This window comes from Podarcis filfolensis (assembly GCF_964270895.1).
Source record: "Podarcis filfolensis genome assembly, chromosome: 8".
Classification (NCBI taxonomy): domain Eukaryota; kingdom Metazoa; phylum Chordata; class Lepidosauria; order Squamata; family Lacertidae; genus Podarcis; species Podarcis filfolensis.
Window position 1 is genome coordinate 32,923,505 of NC_139611.1, and position 23,791 is coordinate 32,947,295.

At 42.5% G+C, this 23,791-nt stretch overlaps 1 protein-coding gene across 5 annotated transcripts; it reads right to left on the reverse strand.

Moving 5' to 3' along the window:
* Nucleotides 1-1,937: 1,937 nt before the first annotated feature.
* On the reverse strand, nucleotides 1,938-23,645 carry SIAH1 (siah E3 ubiquitin protein ligase 1). 5 transcript variants are annotated; one of them, XM_083626099.1, is made up of 2 exons: nucleotides 23,335-23,645; nucleotides 1,938-3,994 (listed from the first exon to the last, which is right to left on the reverse strand). In XM_083626099.1, exon 2 carries the CDS (start codon nucleotides 3,990-3,992, stop codon nucleotides 3,144-3,146), a length of 849 nt encoding a protein of 282 aa, XP_083482225.1. In that variant the 5' UTR covers nucleotides 3,993-3,994; nucleotides 23,335-23,645; the 3' UTR covers nucleotides 1,938-3,143. The 5 variants fall into 5 exon arrangements, with proteins under 5 accessions (XP_083482225.1, XP_083482223.1, XP_083482226.1 ...); XM_083626097.1 differs by lacking the exon at nucleotides 23,335-23,645 and adding an exon at nucleotides 10,521-12,636; XM_083626100.1 differs by lacking the exon at nucleotides 23,335-23,645 and adding an exon at nucleotides 10,853-12,626.
* Nucleotides 23,646-23,791: the final 146 nt, after the last annotated feature.

Below are 23,791 nucleotides of genomic sequence, written 5' to 3' on the forward strand. Positions count from 1 at the left end.
TCTTAGGTGAATGTCTGTGTCTGTAGAGTTGGAACAGATGCGGCTGTAACATAGGGCCTGGCTATATACAATGGATTGTTTGGTATGTTTGGTATGGTAGCTAGAAGCATGTAGATATGTTTGTCGGTCAGTTGGTTTACGGTATAAGGTGGTGTCTATATGCCCATCCTGTATTTTTATAGTAGTGTCCAAAAATGTATTTCTTGCATAGATTGGTTCATTGTTAGGTTGATGGTGGGGTGAAAGTCATTGAATGTCTGGTGGAAGGTGTCCAGGGTCTGTTGACTATGTGTCCAGATAATAAAAATCGTCAACGTATTGCAGGTACAAGAGAGGCTTGAGTGGGTAGGAGTTTAGGAAACGTTCTAAATCTGCCATGAAGATGTTGGCATACTGTGGGGCCATGCAGGTGCCCATTGCTGTGCTGCTGATCTGGAGGAACAGGTTATCACCAAATTTGAAGCTGTTGTGGGTAAGGACAAATGGCAGAGTTTGGTAGCAAAGTCCACTGTGATTTTATCTGAAACGGTGTTCCTTATAGCTTGTTAATCATTGCTGTGTGGGATGTTGGTATACAGAGATTCCACATCCATAGTGGCTACTATAGTATTGTTAGGAAGATTATTCAAAGATTGTATTTTCCTCAGAAAATCTGTGGTGCCACATACGTAGCTGGGAGCACTGATGGCATATGGTTTCAAAACAGTCCATATAACCGGAAACACCCACAGTAATAGTGCCAATACCTGAGATGATGGGGCATCCTGGATTTCCTGGTTTGAGTATTTTATGTAGAAGACAGTATTTTTAAGCAAGCTTAATAAGCAACAGGCTGAATGGCACTTACCTTAATGCAGCTGCTCATTTCATACCTGCTTTGAAGTCAAAACTAATTAGTAGCACAGTCAATATCCTGTTAAAGCAAACTGCAATCTATTGCATTCTAGATTACAACTAAATATTTACATATAACATAGCAGCTTTTTGGGGGGAAATGGGCAGGATCAGCCATATTTAAGTACTTTGATAACCAAGGAATTGCATGTGGGAGAGTGACTGGGCTGATTACCAGGACAGAGTGCTTCATTCTTCCTCTACACAAAGTATAGAAATCATTGCGCTGCCAGAGAAAGGAAATCCCACTGCCACCTCACCTAGCACAGAAAGCTCTACAGCCGTCCTCTGCTAGCCTATGACAGACTAGTAATTCTCCTGAGCTTAGTTACAAGACTGATTCAGCCACAGCAGACATGGAGAAGTACCCCTCACACAGTGTATTCAAACCCTCTCTCCTCCCAGTTCCCTATCTGCATTGTGCTGAAGCTTGCCTTGTGGGTCTTGGTGAAATGAGGTTCTTTTTGTGCCTCACTTATCTGCATCCAGCAGCCTTCTGCTTCCTAGACCCCCTTCCCACCACAGTGCTATTCCAGCTGTTGAATAGATAGAATATTTCCCATTCTTGCATTGATTCCTGCCTGCCCCTTCTATTAAAGGAATCCTTATAGATTACTTTTAATCTTTCACAAGCACTTCCCTCAGGATAACTTTTAAGACATGCAGAGTGTTCATCTGTGTAATCCGCACAAAAATTAAGAGAGCCTTGGCACAGATCCCATTGGCAAAACAAAAGTAAACACAAAAGAAATATCACATTGCTTGACATTTCTGGAAACTAGATGCAGCACTAAGCCCTGCATGTTGAATCCTAGAAATCCCAACCATTAATGTTCCAGAAGAAAGGTCAGGTCAAAGAATGGCTGCTACTACCACCACCACCACTACCACTGGGAACTCCTCGAGGAGCTAGGAACACTATCAGTGTTCCCCTTGTGCAAGAACAGGCAGCATATCCTTGGACAAAGGAACAAGGAATTCTGAGCAATGTTGCATTCAAGTGAGCTTCTATTCCGTTAAGGCAAAAAATTCACTTAAAAGAGTTTTCAGTTTGCCAGGAATTCTTTTAATGACAGAATTTAAAAAAGACCAAAAACAGCTTATTTCAACTGCCTCATTTAAACAAATGGTCTGTAATTTATAGTTACAAATACTGTATAGACAATGCCTTCTTGTACTGCACAACCAATAAATACAAGAATGACTTCAAAATGTCTAAAGGTCTCTAAAGTCATTTGAAAATGTGCCTGACCTTCCACTTTTTTAAATTAGAACATTCTCAAACAAATCTGCAGTTATGCTTGAACTCAAAATACAATGGCATCTACAATTTAAAAGAAGCCGTTTTAGGAATCAGTTCAATGTTGCCCCTTTTTAGACACTGTTATGTTCACAAAAATAGCTGAATGAACAACAGTATCATTGAATGAACTACTGGAAAGAGATTAAGGACTTCAATCCTTTGCAGAGTTACTCAGGTTTAAGTTCCATATAGGTCCACAGGACTTATCTGTACTATATAACCAGTGGCAGGATTGCACCCCCCAAAAAATGATACCAAACATACAGAAGTATACACTTTACCATAAGTAATTATAAGTATCAGAAAATGGACACCTGTAATTAATCTCAAAGGGTCAAAAAAAGGAAAAAGGAAAAACCTGAATTACATAAAAGAAAAAAATCATTTATTTAATGAAAAACTAGAAGTTAATAAAAATTAGCAAATACACAGAAAATTTACACAAGAACAGCAGCAATACTATGTAGTGACTTACGCAGTGGGAGGGGAGGAAGAATAGGGGGAAGTAGCGGCCAGAGACTGGACCGCCTTGCATGGCTTGTCAGTCAAAGGAAAAGAATACAAATTAAACACAAAACAGTATCTGTTCCAAACGTACAATCAATCTACAAACAAGTTTAGAATTATTTTACAACACATTTCATTCAATCAGTTCTTAATACAAAAAGATGCCCATTTTGGGTAGAATATATATATATATACACATACACGCATATATATATATTTTCAGTGGTTTACTGCTGACTTATTTTAAATATATTAGTGTTATTACATGCAACTGTTTCCTGTACTTTAACAGCCTTCCTATTAATTTACCTTCATATATGCTAACCTCTCCCTACCAAATTGTTTACATCTGGCAGTCAAAGATGTTTACCTTTGTTCTATGAAACTGAATGCTGTGGGTTGTTTTTAGACACTGGCCTGAAAACGTCAGATCGCGGTTTCAACACATCGAAATCGTCACATTAATGCCTAAATTGCCGTTCTCTGCAAAAAGCTGTGCAATGCTGGTGTCAAAGACTAGACAGTCACTGTTCATGATGGCAGTTGCAATCCCTTCGTGAATTGATCGAGGAGTTGCTTCCCAAGTCAATCGTCGCCTATGACCATTTAGCTCAAGTCGATAAGCAAAATTTTCAGCTTGTTTCCGTGTTCCTATCAGCTGTACAATTGCAAAGAACTGCTGGTGACCATCATATTTCTCCTGTTTCTCCAATACAAGCATGAAGTGAAAGCCAAAACAAGACTGCATCATAACCCAGTCAACGGCACCAGGAAGATTAATGTCTGTAGCAAGGAAAACTATATCTTCTCCCTGTAGCGTCGTTATTGACTTATGCTGGTGCATGAGATGAGGCATGACAGCATCTAGAGAGCCTTGCCACTTACAAGAAGCACCAGGACATGGGCACGAATAAGGCCTGAATTCACAAAGCTCTTCGTGGTCTGCTTTTTCAGTGTGGGGCAAAGTGATTTCGCAGCCAGAGGAGGCATATTTACAAGGAAACAGTACAGAGTTGGCAACCTTTTCCATAGCCAAGTTACGAATTGAACCCAGTGGGCCTCGGCAGGTCGGACAGCATGTGAGCTTGGGACGACAGTTGCTACAAACAAGATGGCCACTTTGGCACTGCAGAATAGGTGGCAGTACATAGTCAAAACAGACAGGACACTCAAAGAGACTAGCCAAGTCATTGTTGGAAGCGGTGGTGCCAGTCAATGCAGGCACCCTCTGCGATGGTGTGCACTTGGAGGTACCCGTGGGAAGCGCTGTAGCAGTTTGACGACTCATTTCTGTAAGAAAGCAAAACAAAATGAGCACATTTGTAAAGCCCCTTCTTTCAAAAGAAAACAATCAAGCCTATTTTTTGGGGGGGGGGGAGAATCTGACACATTTACTAAATGTAAAAATGGTCTAATCCAGGGTTTCCCAAACTTAGGTCTCCAGTGGTTTCTGAACCATCATCCCTGACCACTGGTCCTGCTAGCTGGGGCTGTTGGAAGTTGTAGTCCAACAACTGCTGGAGATCCAAGTTTAGGAAAGCTTGGTGTAATCCAACAGGGCTTGTAGGTCCATCTAGTCCAGCATTTATTTCTCACAGCTTCCAGAAGGGTAACAAGCACAGCATGAAGACAGCAACCCATCCTATATGCCAACTTCCCCAGAAACTTGGTATTTACAGTGATACTGCCTCTGATCATAAAAGCTCCACTTAGCTAGACCAATTCTCCATTAAATTTTCCAATCCTTTTTCAAAGCCATCTAAGAGGATGGATGTTGGGGAGGTTTTGCTAAGACTTCCGGGTATAGGGCAGTATATAAATTCAATAAATAATAATAATACCATCACATGTTACTTGAATTGCAATCAATATATAATATATTGGAATATGCATTTTAACCACAATTATTTATTAATAATTTGTAACTAAAGAAATGGATGAGATAGTTGTAAAGGAATACTGCTTAATTAGAGCATCTAATAAGGTGGTTTAGGGTAAACGAGTTTTAATCTATTTTTAACAGCCATCTAAGCCATGGTCCCAATCTTGTGGTTGGGAATGCCATACATTAATTTGTTGTGTGAAAAGTGTTTTCTTTTGTCTCCCCTGAAATTAATTTCACCAGGGGACCCAATAAATGCTAAATATTACCACATTTCACAATGTCTGAAAACAGAACCTGGTGTGATCTGCATTAAAACATAAAAGCCACCATCAAGTTCATGCTCATGTCTGCGTCTAGGTCTCAGTGGAAGCAGTGGAAGTTAAGTGTGTTTAACTGTGTCTGGACTACAGCCAAAGCACCAATGAAGTTTAAACAGGGTATTAAAAAGTCTTATATAGCAACTAGTCATATGGCGTTAATAAGTAGTACAGACATTCAGGTGCTGGTTTTGTATGGAGTAACACAGTCTGTTTGAGTAAGTAGTATCTCGGAGTTAAAATGCTCCTGAAACTCAAATGCCAAGAGAGCTTCTCTACATGTAGGATACATCAAACCTGTGATTGTAGCCACACCCTGAACAATGTATACAAACACAGGACTGCAGTCACAATCCTTCTGTCATAACAACTGCAAGCAAAACCTGTAAGTGACCAGTAAGCTGGTTTGTTTTACTGCATATATTTACCCCACAAAGAAAAATCCCTGAGGCATGCAACAGTGGGCAACTGCTAATGATCTCAGAGATGAGGTGATTCTTTCCACCATCTCAAAAATCAGACTAATTAGTGTCTACTTAAAAACATAACAGCTTCTCTAGTTAAGTTTTGTGCTATTCAGGAAACCTTATCCTTGATACATTCAAAGTTCTTACTCAATATACTCTGGGCAGCAATTAGCAATTTTGCTTAGCCATTTGCAGCACAGAAATCTCTACCTCACTTAAAGACAAGCAGTAACGTTACAAGGAAAAAGAATGACAAAATTCCTGGTGTATGTATTGACACATACTTTGCATATAGTGTTGTTTTAAAGATAGGAGAGCAACATCTTTTTTTAAAAAAATAAGCAGACTAAAATAGAAACGTTTTGTACTATTCACACTTCAAGCATGGTAATAGCTTACAATTGGTTTTTCACATTAGTCAAAATATTTTCACAAAGTCTCTAACCATCTGGCTACATTTTTTGTGTGTGGTTGCAATGCTATTACATACCTTAGAGACTATAGCTAACCTTAATAGCCTGCTAAAAGGTTCACTGGGAACTGAGAAGCTTATGGTGCATTTTTAGTGAACATAGAACTGCAAGTATTTAAATCAATTAATGGTATGGATCAAGCAATTAAAATATTTTGAATAAAAATATGCCACCAATTAATTGATAGGCAGATTCTTTCAAGAATCTAATCACACTTTGTAGGGAGTAATTCCCATTAACCCAGTGGGCCTTACTTCTGTGTACACATGCATATAGGCACACTGAGCTAATTATTTTTGCTTACAAAAACATATTGGAACAGACATTTCTTCTATCTCAGACAGTAAGGAATGTCTCTTTCCATATGCTGCCCCCTGTGACACATGTACGCATCTAAAAACAAAATACAATTTCCTTCAGAATAATTTATTTGTACACAGGTGTAACCAACAGATTACAATTTATGACCAAACCATTTTAAACCTTTAAATCACCTGACAGCCCACACATGTAGATAATCCAATGTGGGAAGAGTCAAATGTTCATTTCGGCATCCCCATCTTCCCATCTCGTAAGCCTTGCAAGGTAATTACCACTACGCATATGCTTAGAAGCTGGGCACCAGAACAGGCAAGCTCAGCTACCTCACACATTTGAATACACCACTGAACAATTCACACTCAACTCTGAATGACCATTTAGACATAAGCACATTGCTTCACTTTTTACCAAATTAATCTGCAATGCAATAAATATATCCACTGACAAATACCAGGTTGTCCCAACTATCTTACAGGCCCAATCAGAACCTTCAGTTATCTATGGAACTCATTCCTGGAAGACCGGAGAAATCAACTAGTTTTCCTATGGGCCAACTCTCACAACATTTTAATATGAGTAAAATTACAATATCCAACAAGGACCCAGAACCTGCTAATGCTGACAGACTGTTCCCAGATTGCATGGGTGGGGCTTGGCCTGATCTGGGTAGGGATACACTCTCAGTGAAGGAGGCATGTAGCTCATGGGTATTTCTGGCTCCAGTAACGTAGCTTGAGGCACAAGTGGCCTCAGTGGTGCGAACTATCTACGCCCCTCTCTGGCCAGATAGGCTAACTTGTTTTGCATACACTTTGGTAACTTCTAGGTTAGATTAGTGCATGAGTCAGCAAAACTAAGGCCCGGAGGCCGGATTCGGCCCAACTGTCTTCTGGATCTGGCCCATGGACGGTCCGGGAATCGCCGAGTGGATTGGGGTGAGGATTCGGATCGTTCGGGCTGCGCCATTCCCTCCCCTCACAAACACCACGGAGGCGCCTCCTCCCTCCCTCCTCCTGGCTTCTCCCCGCCCTGCCTAGAGGAGGAAGGGGGCTGGGCTTTGTTGAGCCGCGGTTGGCTGAACACCATTTTAAGCAGCCCTTCTCCGGAGCCAGCCCTTTCACACCACTCATCGTCCTGCCGCCAGCCCCTGCCGCTTGCAAGGCATAGGTAAGCAGCCACTGGGGCTCATCCAGTGCTGTAGAGAAGGGAGGGGAGAGTCAGTGGGGAGGAGCTTCCCAAAATATAGCCCAGCCCCCCACAAGGTCTGAGGGACAGTGGACTGACTCCCTGCAGAAAAAAATTGCTGACCCCTGGATTAGTGTAATGTGCTGTGTGGTTGAGTTCCCTCGAAAATGATTTGGAAACCACAGCTAGTGCAAAATTCAGCTGCCAAATTGCAGGACAGTTTGAGCATAACATCAATTTTGGCACAACTGCACTGGTGGCCAAGTTTAACTCTGGTTTTGACCTATAAAGCCTTAGGCAGTGCAGTACCCCAATACCTCAATGACCACCTCTATACACATGAACTAACCTGGACCCTGCATTCCATCACCTTTCACTATTTGTCCCTCTAAAGGAGATGCAGAATGAAGATACAAAGAATGGGCCTTTTCAGTAGAGACTCCACTTGTAAAATGCTCTCCCCAGGGGTTATGCCTGGAACTATCACATTGTTTTTATTTGCCCAGGCTTCTGACTCTTAAATTGGAATGTGGTTGTTGTTTTTAGCCTACTTTTGTGCTCATCCTTTTAGTGGGGTAGGTTAGATATGTCCTTTTTATATATTTTTATGAATGAGCATTTTAGGTTCTTGTTTTAGTCTTATTCTTCTGTTTGGTTTTAATGTTTGTTCTTGTACTGCAAGCTGCGTTGCAAAAAGTGACAAGTATAATCATAATATATATAATAATATATAATTATATATATAATCATAATACTATTTTATGTACAGTTGACTTTTTCTTTTTTTCATGGTTGATTGTTTTATGTATTCATTGTTGCAACGTATCCTGGGATTTAGGACAAAAGGTATGATATTTTGCTTGAAATTATTTGATACATAAAATCAATCAATAAGACAGGAGCCTATAATATTAACGTGGACAACTCATTTTTAAATTTTTTAAAACCCACAACCTCAATAAATAATCAAAATTTACCCTATGCCAGTTCAGAATGTTGCATCTGGGTGGTCCCTCACAAGAGAACACCAAAAACACCTGTAGTTTATACTGAATATATTAGTACAAAAGGTTTACGAGTTTTTGCTTACAGTTACTCAGAATGTCTCATCTCTCCTTTTTGGCAGGGTTTGCTAGAAGAGAAGCGGCCTTGTTCTGTGAACACTGAAGTCAACACCATAATGCTCTGACTACTAGGCAAGATCTAACTGAAACTGCTGGTTTTACCAAGTGTACTGTGCAAACTTTACCTCCAATTTAAGTTAATATGAGAATTTGTTTTGACTTGTTATATGTTTCATAAGACATCTGTAAACCCCAAACAAAACTCAAATCGTATGAATTTTGTCACAAAAAAAAGCCTGAAAGATTCAAATTATCTCTTTGAGTAGCACCAAATGTACTGCAATTCAATCAATAGAGCCTGTCTCCTTTGTTCTCTAAGAACCAAAGAACTAACAGTTCAGTCATAAAGTATTAGACCTTGATGCACCTTTCTCAATTTCTACATGTAAGCATCCCTGTGAGACCTGAATTAAAGTGTTGAAGCTACTGACCAACAGTCATGTATTTTCTAAGTACATATGCCTCCTTTGCATTACAAGGGCTTGCATAGTAAACACAACATTTTTGCAGGGTGAAGTAGTGAGCAACCAGAAGAAAATGGAGTAGAGGAGGGAGGGAAAGAACAACATAAACAAAACTGCAACAGAACTGTGTGTACAGATGCTTCTGCAGTGAAATAGTTAATCCTGAAGTCACCAAGGGAACACAACCAGATGTTGGAGTTTGCTGTACTTTTTGATAGCCATCTGAGAGTTTTATTCACCTCTGCTACTCTATTACAATGCACAAGGCTGCTGTTTTAAAAAAGAAAAGAAAAAGTAGTAGTGATAGCTATTTTCATCAGCACCAGCTTGGAACGATAGCCCTCGCTCTTGACAAAGTTCTGGCTGCAGGCTTGGACACTATATTGTGATTCAAGGAAGTAAATAAAAACTATTTTACTTTGTCACCATCTCCTTTATTAACACAGGGCAAATAGTGCACGAGGAAAAAGACATTCAAGTTGACTCTCATTATGTCTATTTTTTAAAGCCATGTTAATTGTTCTGCTACATTAATTCCATAGAATAAAAATTAAAGTGAGCAGTGCTCACACCAACTAATTACAGCTGAAGTTACAACCAAGGTCTTTTTCACCCACATAAACCTTTACACAAATCTTCAGGAATAACACAGATAAATATGAAGTGGACATATATGCAACAGCCTGGGGTGCTTGGGGTAGAAAGTGGATCTCTACACAACAAAGGAAATCCAGGGTAGCCTGTGAGTCACTAAGTATGTTTTGCACACCACACACACACACACACACACACACACACGTGTGGGTAAGTGCTGGATCCTGTCCCACCATCATGGAGCCTGCCAGATCCCGCCCAATTCTGCAACAATCTCTAACATCCATAAATTTTATGTGGCTCTTTGATTGCACTAAAGTTTCATATTGTGTTTTGATACCCGCAATACAAAAATCCATGTCAGAATCAGATTATCACATGAGGAGCCCAACTTCTCACTAGTACACCCCCAAATTCCACTGTGCAAAATATTTCTACAATGTCTGCTCCAGCTGAAAGGAAAAACTCTATAACAAGTTCAGGTGCAGGCAAACAAACTAAAATTCCGTACCTTGTTTCCCCAAAATATTTTGATCATGCTGAGTAAACAGAAGCATTTGAATGTTGGATCAAAACTTGGTAGGGGTTCAAGAAGGAAAATGCATTCAAATCCAGCCTCCAAATCTGATTTCCTTAACAGGTGCCTTGGTAATGAAAAGAGGGCAAACACCTGCATGCATTATATGATGAGCATTCTTACAGTATGTTTCCCCCAGTAGTAGTTGGATTTTGAGGGGGAAGGGGAGCTACATTCCAAACGTGTAGTGAATGTAAAGAAAAATAAAACATGGGCAACAAACCTATTTCTGATAGCTCTTTAAGATTACAGGATAAGCTAGTGTACTCATCAAGTGAAAAACTAAAGATGTTTATGATACAGTGCCAAACAAGGAAAATTGACCATTTGCGATATCCCAAGCAACTGCTGGCTTTCACAAATCTCACTGAGGTCCAGCGCCTAACAATGCCAGTGTAAGAAATGCTACCTTTTCTTTTGCTGGTTTTATTTCCTGGCAGGCATGTATCAAGGACTCCTTTCCATGCGTATAAAAAACTGAAGGCGGATTTCCCCGTCATGAGGAGTAGAACAGCTCATTGCGTTTCTCCATAGAAACAAAAACAATCCACAACAGAGGCCCCTCCTGGAAACGCCAAGGCTTAGAGACAGCCGGCGCGAAAACAATACCCAGAAGGGGGCACAAATCCATGCGAGGCAGGCAGCTCCCTGAACAAGGGAAGGGCGTTCCTTTAATGAAAGTTTCCGAAGTAATCCAAAGTGAAAGACGTGCTAGTGTGAAGAAGCTGCAGAAAGTCTCACCAATTAGATCCACTTTGATTAGGAAGCCTCCTAAGATGGAGACCCGAATTTCGACCCCCACCCAACTCCTTTTCTTGCGCGATCTCCGGAGCCCCCGCGAATCTGAACTGGAAACAACTGCGCCCAAACCCAAGAGGGAGGCGCACGGTCACATCCAAAAGCAGAAGCAGCAACTCCCGAGTTCAGTCCGAAGCCTCGTGTGGCAAAGCTATTGGTCGCCGAAGAAAGCCTGAGCTCACTCTCCGCCAGCTCCTCCTAAAGCCAGTGAGATCGAGGAGGCGGTATCCTGCTTGGGCCCAGAGAGGGAAGGAGGCTGGGCGGGCAGATCTGCCTCACATGATCAGCCGGACTCCGTTTGCAGCCAGCTAACGCAAGCATCCGCCAAGGGAGACTGCTTAGCGCAGCAAAGGTCGCGCCGGGAAAAGAAGGCTTGGTCCTTCCTTCGCTACGAAGGGACGATCCTGGTCACTGCTCCCCCGGAAGACGCTCTCGAGGCGGGAGGCAAACGAGCGCCGGCCCATCCACCCCCAGCCCCTCCCTCTCCAGCGATTAAGCTGTCTCTAAAAGCAGCTGACAGAGTTCAATTACTGTCCTTCCTGCACAGCAGGATTAATATGGAGCAAAATTCGAGTGAATGAGTCAAACTTGACAGGCTGGTAGGCAGAGTCAAAACAATGGACTTGAACCATCTAGTAAAACAGTTTACTACGTATCTGATTTGGATCTGCCCCTTTAACTCTTAAGAATGTTGGTAATTTGCACAGCTGATGTTTTGAAACAAAGGAATCTTGACGTCTACCAAATCATACTATTAGTCTACCTAACTCAATATTGTCTACACACTGCTTGGCAGAACTCTCCAGTTTGATGCAGGAATCTTTCCCAGCCCTACTAAGATGCCAGGAACTGAACCCTAGGCATTTTGCATGCAAAGCATGTGCTCTACCACTGAACTATGGACCTTCTCATAAAAGGTCTTTATATACAACCTTAGTATTTTTAAAAAACTGGGATAGCATGAGCAGGAAACTCCACGGAGATTTTACAGATACCAATAGAGGAATGAGCCTAAACTAAACTGAGGAACTTCTGCTGACAAAATTCCAGTGTCTAGCCTTAACCCAAATTCTGTACCAAGGAAAGGGAGGATAGTGCCTGCAGCCTGGAGACACAGACCATGCAGTCAACAGACGACAATTACTATGCACAAAATGCCAGGGATAGTACTGACCACAATGCTGCACAGCAATGACACATGGAATAAACCACTCCAAGCTCAACAGGTTCATCTTTAGGCCTATACTCCTGCCTAGTTAAACACTTTAAGGAATGTATATGATCAACTAATTAAGTCATAAGAAAATTGGCAAACAGCTAACGAATGTGTTAATTGTCTTGCAAGCTCAAGTGCAGCATGGTGAGGATTTGAGGGGCTAGAAGCACATTTCTGGCTAGCAAGCCACTTCAGGCCTTGTTACAAATTGCTAGAGAGCTCTTTACATAGTTTAAAAGGGGGCTGAGGGCTCCCAGCAACCAGCTAATGATCAGGATAGCCACACTCCCTCTCCTTTTAAGGCAATAAAGCTTTAAGTGCCATTTCCTCCTTCAGACCTCCATACTGCTCACGGTGTCTGCCGAGCTCCCAAATTGTGCTGCCATTTACTGTTCTGATCACCTATTTCAAGAAGCTGGGCAAGATAATGAAGGACTTCTGCGTGTGAAAAATGGCAACTAAAATGATCAGGGGACTGGAGCAACTCATTTACAGTACAAGGAAATGTTATGTTTTGATATACTGAGCTTCAGAAAAAAAGTGGGGTGTATGTTAGAGATGTATAAAACGATGCACGGTGTGGAGAAAGTGGGCAGAGATGCTTTTCTTCTTTGATTCTAAAGAGTAGGACTAGAGGATATCTGGTTTTCAAAATTGTGATATATCACTAGCTAATATATTGTGATGTTGAAATAAGGATGGAACTATGCAAAGGCGAACAGGGTAACGTCCTGGCAACTGCTACTACTTGTTGCAGAGGTGGCCTGCAGGGCCTCAGGGAGCCAGTGGCAGAAGTGGCAGCAGCCTGATGCCCTATCATGGCAGTGGGAGGTGGCGACAGAAGTTGTGGTGGCATGCAAGGCCTTGCCGTGGCAATGGGAAGTGGTGGTAGAAGCAGTGGCAGCCTGGCAGCAGTGGTACAATAATCAGGAACTTGCGAGGCCTCATGGCAGTGGGAGGCAGCAGCAGCAATGGAGGCGACTTGCGAGGCCATGTTGTGGCAGCATGATGTGGCAGAAGCTGGGGTTGGCCTGCAAGGCCTCATGATGGTGATGGGATGTGATGGCAGAAGCAGTCTGTGAGGCCATGTCACTGAGGTGGGAGGTGGCAACAGAAGCGGCCTGCCTTGGTGAGGCCTTTAAGGCCACTGCCGTTTCTCACCACTGAGAAGCTTTGCAAACCGCCACTTTTGTGCCCCTGACGCAAGGCCTCATAAGCTGCCACCGCTACTACTGAATTGCCATGGCAGTGTTGATTCTGTCACCGCCTGACCACCGCCGTTGCTACCACAAGGTCTTGCAGGCTGCTGCTTTTGCTGCCACTTCTTGCCGCTGCTTCTGCTGCCACAGCAACATGACCTCACAGGCCTCCTCCCCCTCCTGCTGGGCAAGGCCTCACAGGCTGCTGGTTATTGTGCCACTAGTGCCAGGCTGGCACCACTTCTTCCGCAACAACATGACCTTGCAGGCCGCTGCTGCATCTGCCTCCCGCTGCGACATGGCTTTGCAGGCTGCCACCACAAGGCCTTACAGGCTGCTTGTGTTCAAGCAAATGTGAGCAAAAGTCTCCTGCAGGCTTTCCCCACACAAGACAAGGTTTGTTTTTGTTCTTTATTTTGTGTTTTTTATCTCGTATTTTTATGTTGTGAATTGCCTTGAGATCTATGGATGAAGGGCAGTAATACAAATTTTACTACTACTACTACTACTACTACTACTACTACTAATAAATGTAAGTCCTTCTGAATTTAATGCAGCTTACTCCCAGATAAGTGGCATTGGGATTGCAGACACAATGTATAATTATATAAATAATTCAATTTAATCTTCTACATCAAAGAGCTCAATAGTTGTAGTCATAATGTTTCTATATTAGGAGTTTTGATTATCTTGTTCTTTTGGGATAATTTAAAATTGTGACTGTTTGTATATTTTTTCACCTCTTAGGTATTTAAAAAGTGAACCAAGTATGAGGGACAATAAACTGGGCTTTAATCTTGACAAATTGGAAACATGGTTCCTGTGTCCAAGAAATTTGTCAACTGCTTGTTCTAGGCAGAATTGCACACCCCCTGATGGAGGGTCTGGAGGGCTTCTTAATCCAGCTTTGTCACTGGAAGTCTGGGTTGCCTCAAAGGCTAGAAGTGCCTTTAACTAGCTATACGTGGTATTACAGCTATGATCATTCCTGGGCTGGGAGAGCTTGGCCATAGTAGGCACTGGTGAAGTCAGGCACTGGTGACTTCAAGATTGGATTACTGCAATGCATTCTTTATGTAGGGCTTCTTGGGCTTCTTATAATTGAAAAAAAAATAGTTACTTTAAAGCACTTAGAGGTTTCATAATATTCAAGTGGTAGATACATTTTGTTAAATAAATAAAATAAAAACAACTACATGTAACTACCTTAACTCTGTATCAAAACACAACCGAGGAAGTTTAAAAAGATGGAACTAGGAAATGCAAGTATCCACTCACTAATACACACTGGCACACACTCTCACAATTATTCATGTGCAGGCTTTAAAAAAATTTTTTTATTTAACAAAATTAAAATAACACCATGGGTGCAGCCAGGATTTGGGGGGTCAGGACTTTGTTGGGGGGCAGAACTAACATGACTGGACTATTAGTTAAGTATTTCTATTGTTTTACTTGATCGGGGGGGGGGCTGCCCCCAGGCTACATCCATGTATACCTACCATTAAATAAAAACAATCTTAAGTGCTTCCCCCCCACTCTTAAATGGAAGTTAAGCCAATATTTTAAACCTAGTCCAAATGTATTTGACTTATATATCAACACATTGTAAGTGAAATGGAGAAAATGAGAGAAATATTTGCCAAAACAGTAATGATTTCTTTTTAATCCGCCTACTATCCAGAAGTCTGTATAATAATAGACCAAGACAGATCTGACTACAATGGGTATGGATTGTTGCAACTCTTAAATTTTAATGCATGTCTTATTTAAGACTATATATCCTACCAATTTTCCTTTCAAAACACTAACCCAGTAATGAAATGTGTTAATGAACCACTGTAGTTTAGTTATTTTTGTATTACACAAACACAAAAGCCTCAGGAGAGATAATTATGGGTTTTCTTGAACTCCTATCAGTCAAGAAACTTCGCATCAAGTTCCAGTTTTCAGTACATGCATTAGATCAAAAAGGAAAGTTATATCATAATATTCAAATACATAGGGCAATACTTAGCAGATGGGTTTCAAACCCTTGGTGAGTTAGGTACTTCCCCTGCATGTGAGGACAAGCTCTGGGTGGAGGAGACGAGACGGGGTGGGAAAACAGAGTGATGTAGACACCATTATCCCACCCCAGGGGAAATGACACAACAGTGCAAGGGCAGGACATGCTATTCCTTCTGTGACTTATGTCACAGTAGTGTTGCTGCATTTTCTCTGGATGCAGCAATGCTCTGCCTGCATAGGCTTGGGCAAAGGCAACATTTTCAAGCCCTGCCTATACAAAGTACAAAATAAGCTTGATGCTGTTAGTGAGTGTTACACCTGCATGGTGGCTATAGCAGTGCTTGCAGGACTACAGCCATTGCAAAGAACCTTCAAACTTTAACAGACTGCTAGCAATTTATAGCACAGAAGTGTCCAACCTTTTTGGAAAGCTTGCTATAAATCACGTTCAGAGTACAAGACAGACTTTTTCTAGTGTACACTGCAATGCCTATTTGGATCCCAAGAGCACTGTTTGATTGGTTATACCACTAGCCTATTGAGCCAAAGGTACATGTAGCTGTACAGATGCAGGCAAAAGTTTGGGCCTAGATACGGTATACAGTCAAGACTGGGGAGGTGGGTGGGGACTCTTCCCTTGCCTATCAGTGGCACACACCTTACAGTGGTACCTCGGGTTACAGACGCTTCAGATTACAGACTCTGTTAACCCAGAAATAGTACCTCGGGTTAAGAACTTTGCTTCAGGATGAGAACAGAAATCGTGCGGCAGCTGGGCAGCGGCAGCGGGAGGCCCCATTAGCTAAAGTGGTGTCTCAGGTTAAGAACAGTTTCAGGTTAAGAACAGACCTCCGGAATGAATTAAGTTCTTAACCCGAGGTACCACTGTATTTGCATCCATCTTGGATAGTATCTAATTCTGGCCATATGTCCTCTTTTTCCAGGACACGTCCTCTTTTTCATTTTAGTGATCCATAGTTAAAAGTAGAAGTTGGCAAATATGTCCTCTTTTTTGCTCTTCAAAATATTGCAACCCTAGACCTGGGAAACACATCTTCAAAGTGGAGCACCCAATTTTCATCAATGCGTCCTACCCACCTAAGAAAAACTACTGCACCTTTGAAAAAGTATGGAATACGATACAGATGACACCTATTGAAAAAGCCATGACTGGATATAACATATCTTTACAATATCAAGCATGATGCAGATTTGACACCAATTATGTTAATCTGAGGTCTCTAACCAACTTCTCCACTGAAGACTGTGGTTGGGTTATTAACAAATTCTCAAAGGCACCTTAATTAAAAATGTAAAATAGTTATTTCAGTTCTTCATTTAAAGGTATGATGGCTTTTCAGGAATCCCAAGATGAATCTTAAAAGTCTATTCTAGTTCACTTCAAAACTTAAGAAGCAATAAGGGCCCCATATTGTTATACAACTGCATGGGTATTCTAAGTGAACAAAAAAGAAGAAGATTAAACTAGATTTATGAATAAGAGAACCCATTTAAATATTGCATGTATTTTCTGTAATGCTTTCCTGAAATAAATACATTTTCTGTGAAAAGTTCTTGAAATGCAACATGAAATTCTTAGTACTTGGGCCAAGAGTGTTTACATTAATGCTATTAGTCTAATCTAGTGGCTTACATGATGCAAGAAGTATTTACTTCGCCTTGCATCACAGCTAGAATGATAAACAAACTGACTTAACAGATAATAGAGAGCACAGGGACCCAATTCAAAGAGCTAGTTAGGACTTCTGAAGTCCTAAACAGCTTGGGCCCAGCATGAACCACAACCTCTTAAGGTCAACAAGAAACACTGAATTATGCCATCTATGTATCAAAGCCAAAACCATAAGAGCAAGCAGAAAAACATTCTCCAAGAGCTTAGAATTCTCCCCATACCATATTTTATTAATTAATTTATTTAAGAATTTCTATACCACCCTCTCATAAGGTATCAGGACTGTGAATAGTAAAATAAAAGCAATTAAAAAACCATTAAAAGCAATAAGGTAAAGGTAAAGGGACCCCTGACCATTAGGTCCAGTTGTAACCAACTCTGGGGTTGTGGCGCTCATCTCGCTTTATTGACCGAGGGAGGTGGCGTACAGCTTCCGGGTCATGTGACCAGCATGACTGAGCTGCTTCTGATGAACCAGAGCAGTGCACAGAAATGCCGTTTACCTTCCCACCGGAGCAGTACCTATTTATCTACTTAACACTTTGACATGCTTTCGAACTGCTAGGTTGGCAGGAGCAGGGACCGAGCAACGGGAGTTCACCCCGTCGCATGGATTCGAACTGCCGACCTTCTGATCGGCAAGCCCTAGGCTCTGTGGTTTAACCCACAGCGCCACCCACGTCCCTTGTATTAAAAGCAGTACAGATCATTAAAATGACTAGCTACTAATAATAATTAAAAAAAAGCAATTGGATAGATTTCAAGAGACACGTGAGCCCAAGTGGTTTCTAGTGTTAGACATATTATGTTCAGTTAAATGCACAGGATTCACAGATTCAACAACTGTAACTTCATTTTTACAGCAGCAAGAAATCATGAAAAACAGTGCTACAATGGTCTGAAAATAACGCTCAGGCAGCATTGCTGTTTTTTAAACTGCATTTAAAGGCCACCTTTTCTTCTCCAAGGAGCTCAAGGTGATTATGTTGTTGTCCCCCTCTTCATACAAACCCCACAACAACCCTGTGAGGTACATTAGTCTGAAAGGCATTAAGTGGCCTAAGGTCAGTGAGCCTCATGACTGAGTGGGGATTTGAACCCTGCTCTTCCAGCTCCTGGTCAGATACTCTATCCACTTCACTACAATGACTACAAGCTACAATTCCCAGGGCTCTTAAATAATTTGGAGGTGGGGTTGTTGGGTTTTGTTTTTGTGCTTAGAATGCCATTTTATAAGTGCTCACTTCAACGAAAGTTTTCATCCCAACTGTACTTCTTTCAAAGCAAGTTCCATTACTGTGTGCAACTTCCTTCCAGTTACGTTTGTTTAGCACTGTGGAATAAAAGAAGGCAATACACATTCTCATTTTAGACCCCCAAGAGACCAGATTACTTGCTTTTAAAGTTGTGCATACATTTTAACATAGGATAGCAAATATTTGCAACGACATTTTCAAGCGCTGAAAATTGTGCTCAAATTCAGTCACACAACTATCCCAATATGCCTTATGTATTTGAACTTCTGCGATCACTGTCTATTACATGAATCTATTATTGAAACTATCTGTCCTTAGGTATGATGGTTAACATCAGAAATGAACTTAAGTCAGTATTCTGAGTGCTTGGTTCCTCAGGTACCTAAAAATCAGAAACATTTTTTCTTTACCCCTGTGCAAGTAATGCCATGAAACCAAATGCTGCTCATGAAAAAATTGGCAGAGGCACTGGGAAATCTTTAATCCCCACTACTGCCTGCATGGTCCCTTGTCCATCTAACATAGTTTGATTGCTCCATTAGGATTTTTCAGGCTTTTCTCATTTTAAGCTATGTGAGCAGCAAATGCGACATACACCAAACAAGCAGAAAAAAACAATTAGGAGAAAATATGTAACTTCATGCCATAATCTCCCCAAGAAAAAGCATGGCTAGTGAGGCAAAATGAATCAAAAGAACTAAAAGGGACTTGCATAAAATATACTTTAAAGTATTTTAAAAGACAACTATAAGCCTTGAATTGAAAAAGAGCTACTTTAGAAGTAGGGAACCTCTGGCCCATGGGCCAAATCTTTGTCTGCCAGGGCTGCAATTTGGCCAGCAAGGCCACTTGCCTCAAAGCACATCTGCCTATTATCAGATGAGCAGGGTTCAATCCTGTTGGGTGCTGCTTCACCAGTGTCTTTCCTGTGGTGGCAAAGCAGACCCTTCCCCTCCCAGCAGTGTTAGAAACTCAGATATGTAAGCTGAAAGTCAAATGGCGCCTTAACCGTAGGTTATGATCACCACAATGGAGTTTCTAGGCGCCCTTTTGCAATTAAATAAATAGTATCGCTAAATCAGTGTTTTATAAATGTATAAACACTTAAATAAGCTATTTACATCCTATCTGACAGCACTTTGTTAAGAGCTGAAAGTATATTGGGGTGCAGGGGTGCTTCTCACTGGGGACTAATGGGATAGTGCATTTTCTGCACTATCCTAGAAAATAGTGCCATCTGCACTCACCTATTGTTTGCAGTCTCTGAACAATAAATCAAATTATTACAGAAAACACCAGAAATCTCCAGTGATCCCAGATAAGTCCTGCCACAGAGTTTTTTTTATCATCACTAGGGGATGTGGGAAACATGTACCACATAAGTACATGTTTCTCTCACCTAATATAGCAGTAATCATAGCATCTCTGCATATTGCTCTGAACTACATGAAAGTGTTGATTTGAGTGAAGGCTGTTCGTCACTTTGATGTCAGTTAAAGAAAGTTCTGTAACTAACACTATCCTAACCACCTTATGCTAGGCTAGTTCAGTTCTTGATTAGTACAAACAACTAATTTATTGGACTACCAAAAGTTCAGTTTCTCTATAATTTTAGTACAAGAAAAACAGAGGACAGGACTGCAGTTATCTTGCCCTAGGCTTCTGAACTATTTTGTAATCAATGAAAATATTTTATAGCAAATGTGCCAATACTACCACAGGTAACTGCAGTGTGGCATTTGGAAGACTTTTTTTTGTTTCTGGCACATTTAATATTTTTACTCACAGCACCGTTTCACACATGATGACAAATTCCTATTTTCTTAGATAATGTTTATTTCAACACAGGAAAGGAACAATATGTCAGTCTTCCTTAAACCCAATTAAGAGATGGGGGAAAATTCAGACACATGAAAAGAAGCAATTAAAATTGTTGTAATGTATGCAGAGTCCATATTTGCTTAGTGATCATCCAATCTTCTCTATCTTTCTCTAGAACCTTTCTTTTATACTAAATTTATGAAACCATCAACTCTTTCATCACAATGACCCTCACAAATCCAAGCTTTAATTATAGAGGACTAGTTTAGTTCAGTAACTAAGAGTCAGAGACCCAGGTTCAAATCTGGCCTCTGGCATGGGATTAAAAAGTGGCCCTAGGCAAACCACTATCTCATAGCTTCAGACCCATATGCAGCATGGGGATAATAATATTGGGACTATACTATCCTGCAATGTTATATTAAGGATTATCAAATAATGTGCCAGGTATTTTGAACTGGTGAATTAAACTACATGAATGTTTAATATTATTTAGCTATTTCACAAGAAATCTGCTTATACACAGGTGGCCCAATGCTTTCTGCTTTTCCAACTGTTATTTAACTTCATGAACCAAGTCATCATGCAAGGTTGATGTCACAATACCAAATCAACTATTCCGTACTCGAAAAAGCAGTGATTTAAAAGCAAGCATACAGCATCTATAGGGAGAACATGAAGAACGAGGTCATGCCTCAAACATGTAAAAAACAAACCCACAAACAGCATAGAACCTTGCATTTTTAAAGAGAGTTATTACACATTGTCCACTTCTGTCATATATGATTAAAGCAAATAATGATTTTATTCTTTATTCTGGAAAATACCATATTTCTCTGTATACATCAGGGGTCAGCAAGCTTACCGAACGATGGGCCGGTCCACACTCTGTCTGTCAGATGGGCCGGAGCATGTGTGCACGCACGCGTGCTCTTCTGGGTTGCAGGACAGCCCATGTGCACACGCTATTTCCGGCACTCCTCCGACCTGGATGTGCGCCAGAAATAGCGTGTGCGCACAGGCACCATCAACCCGGAAGTCGGTCCCCACGCCGCGCCAGTAAGAGCAGGCAGCACCATGGGCCGGATAGACGAGCCCCGTGGGCCGCTACCAGTCCATGGGCCTTAGGTTGCCAACCCCTGGTATACAGCTAGGAAGCCTACACAGGCAATTTTCATGATACATATATTAAAGATTTTTTTAAAAAAAGAAACATGAAATTGAAAGTGGCAAGATGTGTTATATATTTCCATACTCCTATCTTTACCACTTGCACACAGTTTCTCTAAGGCCACATTGCCCCTAATTTATCAAGTTTCCACAGTTCAAAACCAGTCTTGAACTTCCCCACACTACACAAGAACAGGAACCACTTCTGCAGTAAAAAATGTACACGAAACATAAACAGCCCTTTCCGTATTTTACGTAATGCCTTCACTCTACACAGGTAAAGTAATAACATATCATTATGTACATATAACAATGCATGGTGATGCATTGTAGAACAAAAAAAAGGGCGGAGACAAACAAGCAGAAACATATCACAAACTAGGAATTTAAACAGGGAAAATAAGTGTGCAATAAACAGATCAACTGAGATGTAGATACAAGATGAGGAATGTCCCTACCTCTTAGGATCTCTGGTGTAATAAATTGGTAAGGAGAGGTAGGGAGATTATAAAGTTCAGCAGCAATTACAACTAGGACTACAATCCTATGCATGCTTAGCTGGGACTAAGTCCTACTGAAAACCATGGGAGTTACTTTGAACACAGTGGATTATGATATTGGGCTGCATCCTAATCACACTTCAGTAAGAGTAAGAGTGAGAGTAAGGCATACAGGATATAATGGCAGTTTTAAGTAAACACTTGTACAGCAGATCTTGCATTTTTGTTAGAAGGGAAGGGGATCAGCATCCCTTCCAATTTTATTTGATGTCAGGAATTTTCCATATAAGGGATGTCAAACATCTGGGGATCAGGGAAGTGGGGGTGGAGAGATGTGATCAGCTCCCAATAAGTTTTGAAAACTAGAGAGAAAGGTAAGAGAGAAAGTGCAGCTTAACCCTCCATCATTTAACGTTCCAATCCACAATTAACCTGTTTCTCTTTCTTCTTGTTTTCTCCCCACACCAAAGAACCAGTGTGCTCTAACAAGGGCTACAGACAGAACCCAGTAAGTGAAATGTGTATTTCCAAACACCCAAAAATGGGGAACTATCTTCATTGCTTCTTTTGTCCCAAGTACACCCCCCCCATGCATGCTGCCATCTTGTACGGTGGCAAGTGTGGCTAATATCATTACATCTATCTAGCCACCACGTGCATTCCACCTGAAAGACCGTTACAAATTGCACACAAGTTTTGGGCAGCAAACATCATTGGGATCACCATTCCCCCTTTCTCACCCACTGCCACTTGTTTCCTTTTAACATCTTGACTGAGGAAGAGCTCTGGGGAACCTGAAAACTTTGCACGTGGCTTTGCACGACCTTTTGGCGTCAGTCCTACTTAGTTATTAGTCCTTATTACAAACATTAACAGCAGCAGCAGCAACAACAACAGACTGTGGCTGCCGGCCTTCCTCGGGAGCAAGCGCTACATCTGAAGGCAGCGGGGCTTGCTCCCTAAGCAGCAACACGACTACACCGTGGCTGTCAGACTTCCTCAAGAGTAAGCGCCGCTTCTTGAAAGCTGCGGGGCTTTGCTCCCGAGGAAGCCCCGCCGCGCACGGGCCGCTCCCCCCCCCCCCATTCGCACTTCCTCCTCCCCGCCACTGAAGCGGTGACTGTGGAAGACGAGGCTGAGGGCTGCGAGGAGGCCGCCGCCGAAGCCACGCTGTTGTTTCTGGTGCCGCCGAGGCCTGCCTCCCCTCCGAACTCAGCACAAAAGGACACCCGAGGCCAAGCAGGCGACGCCGGCCGGCCGGCCGCCCAGCCAGCCCCTCTCTTCCACCACAAAGGGAAGAAGACGAGGGAGGCGGAGCGGGGCCTGCGCGCGGCGGGGCCTGGGAATCCGACCAAGCCAGTCAGCCCACCCACCCTCCTTCCGAGGAGGCGAGCCGCGGGCCTCCCCTCCTCCGGACTCTCCCCACCCCCTCGCACTCAGGCCCGCCGCCGCCGCCGCCACTTCTCCTCAGACTCCCGTTAGGCCGCGGCGAGGCCTGCTCGGGCCCGGCATGAGGCGGCGGCGACACCACACATTCCCTCTCACTCTTTGCCTCCTCACCTGTGGGCGCTGGGCTGGGCGGCGAGCCGCGGCCTGGCTCCCACCCCCGGACGGGCCGCGAGAGGACCGTGTGAGGAGGGCGCTATGAGCTGGCGAAGCGAGCACCGGGGGGGGGGTGGAGGGAATTTTTAAAAAAGGGGGGTTAAAAGAAGGAGTAAAAGAGGCGGGCGGGCTTATCTCGACGATGGCCGCCAAAACGACACTCACTCACACACACGAAAATAAAACGGAGGAAGAACCAGCCTTGGGAGAAAGCGGGGTGGGGGTGGGGGGAGTTAAATAGTCGGCCGGCCGAGCGACCCCGCGCTCGCTCGTTCGTTCCCTCTACCGCCACCACCAGCGCTAGGCCGGGAGGGGAGCGCGCTCGGCTCTCTTTCTCCAGCGGTTGCGCGCGCTCGCGCGCTCGCACACACACCCTACCCTGCCCTCTCCCTCGCGCGTGCGCGCGCACCCCGGA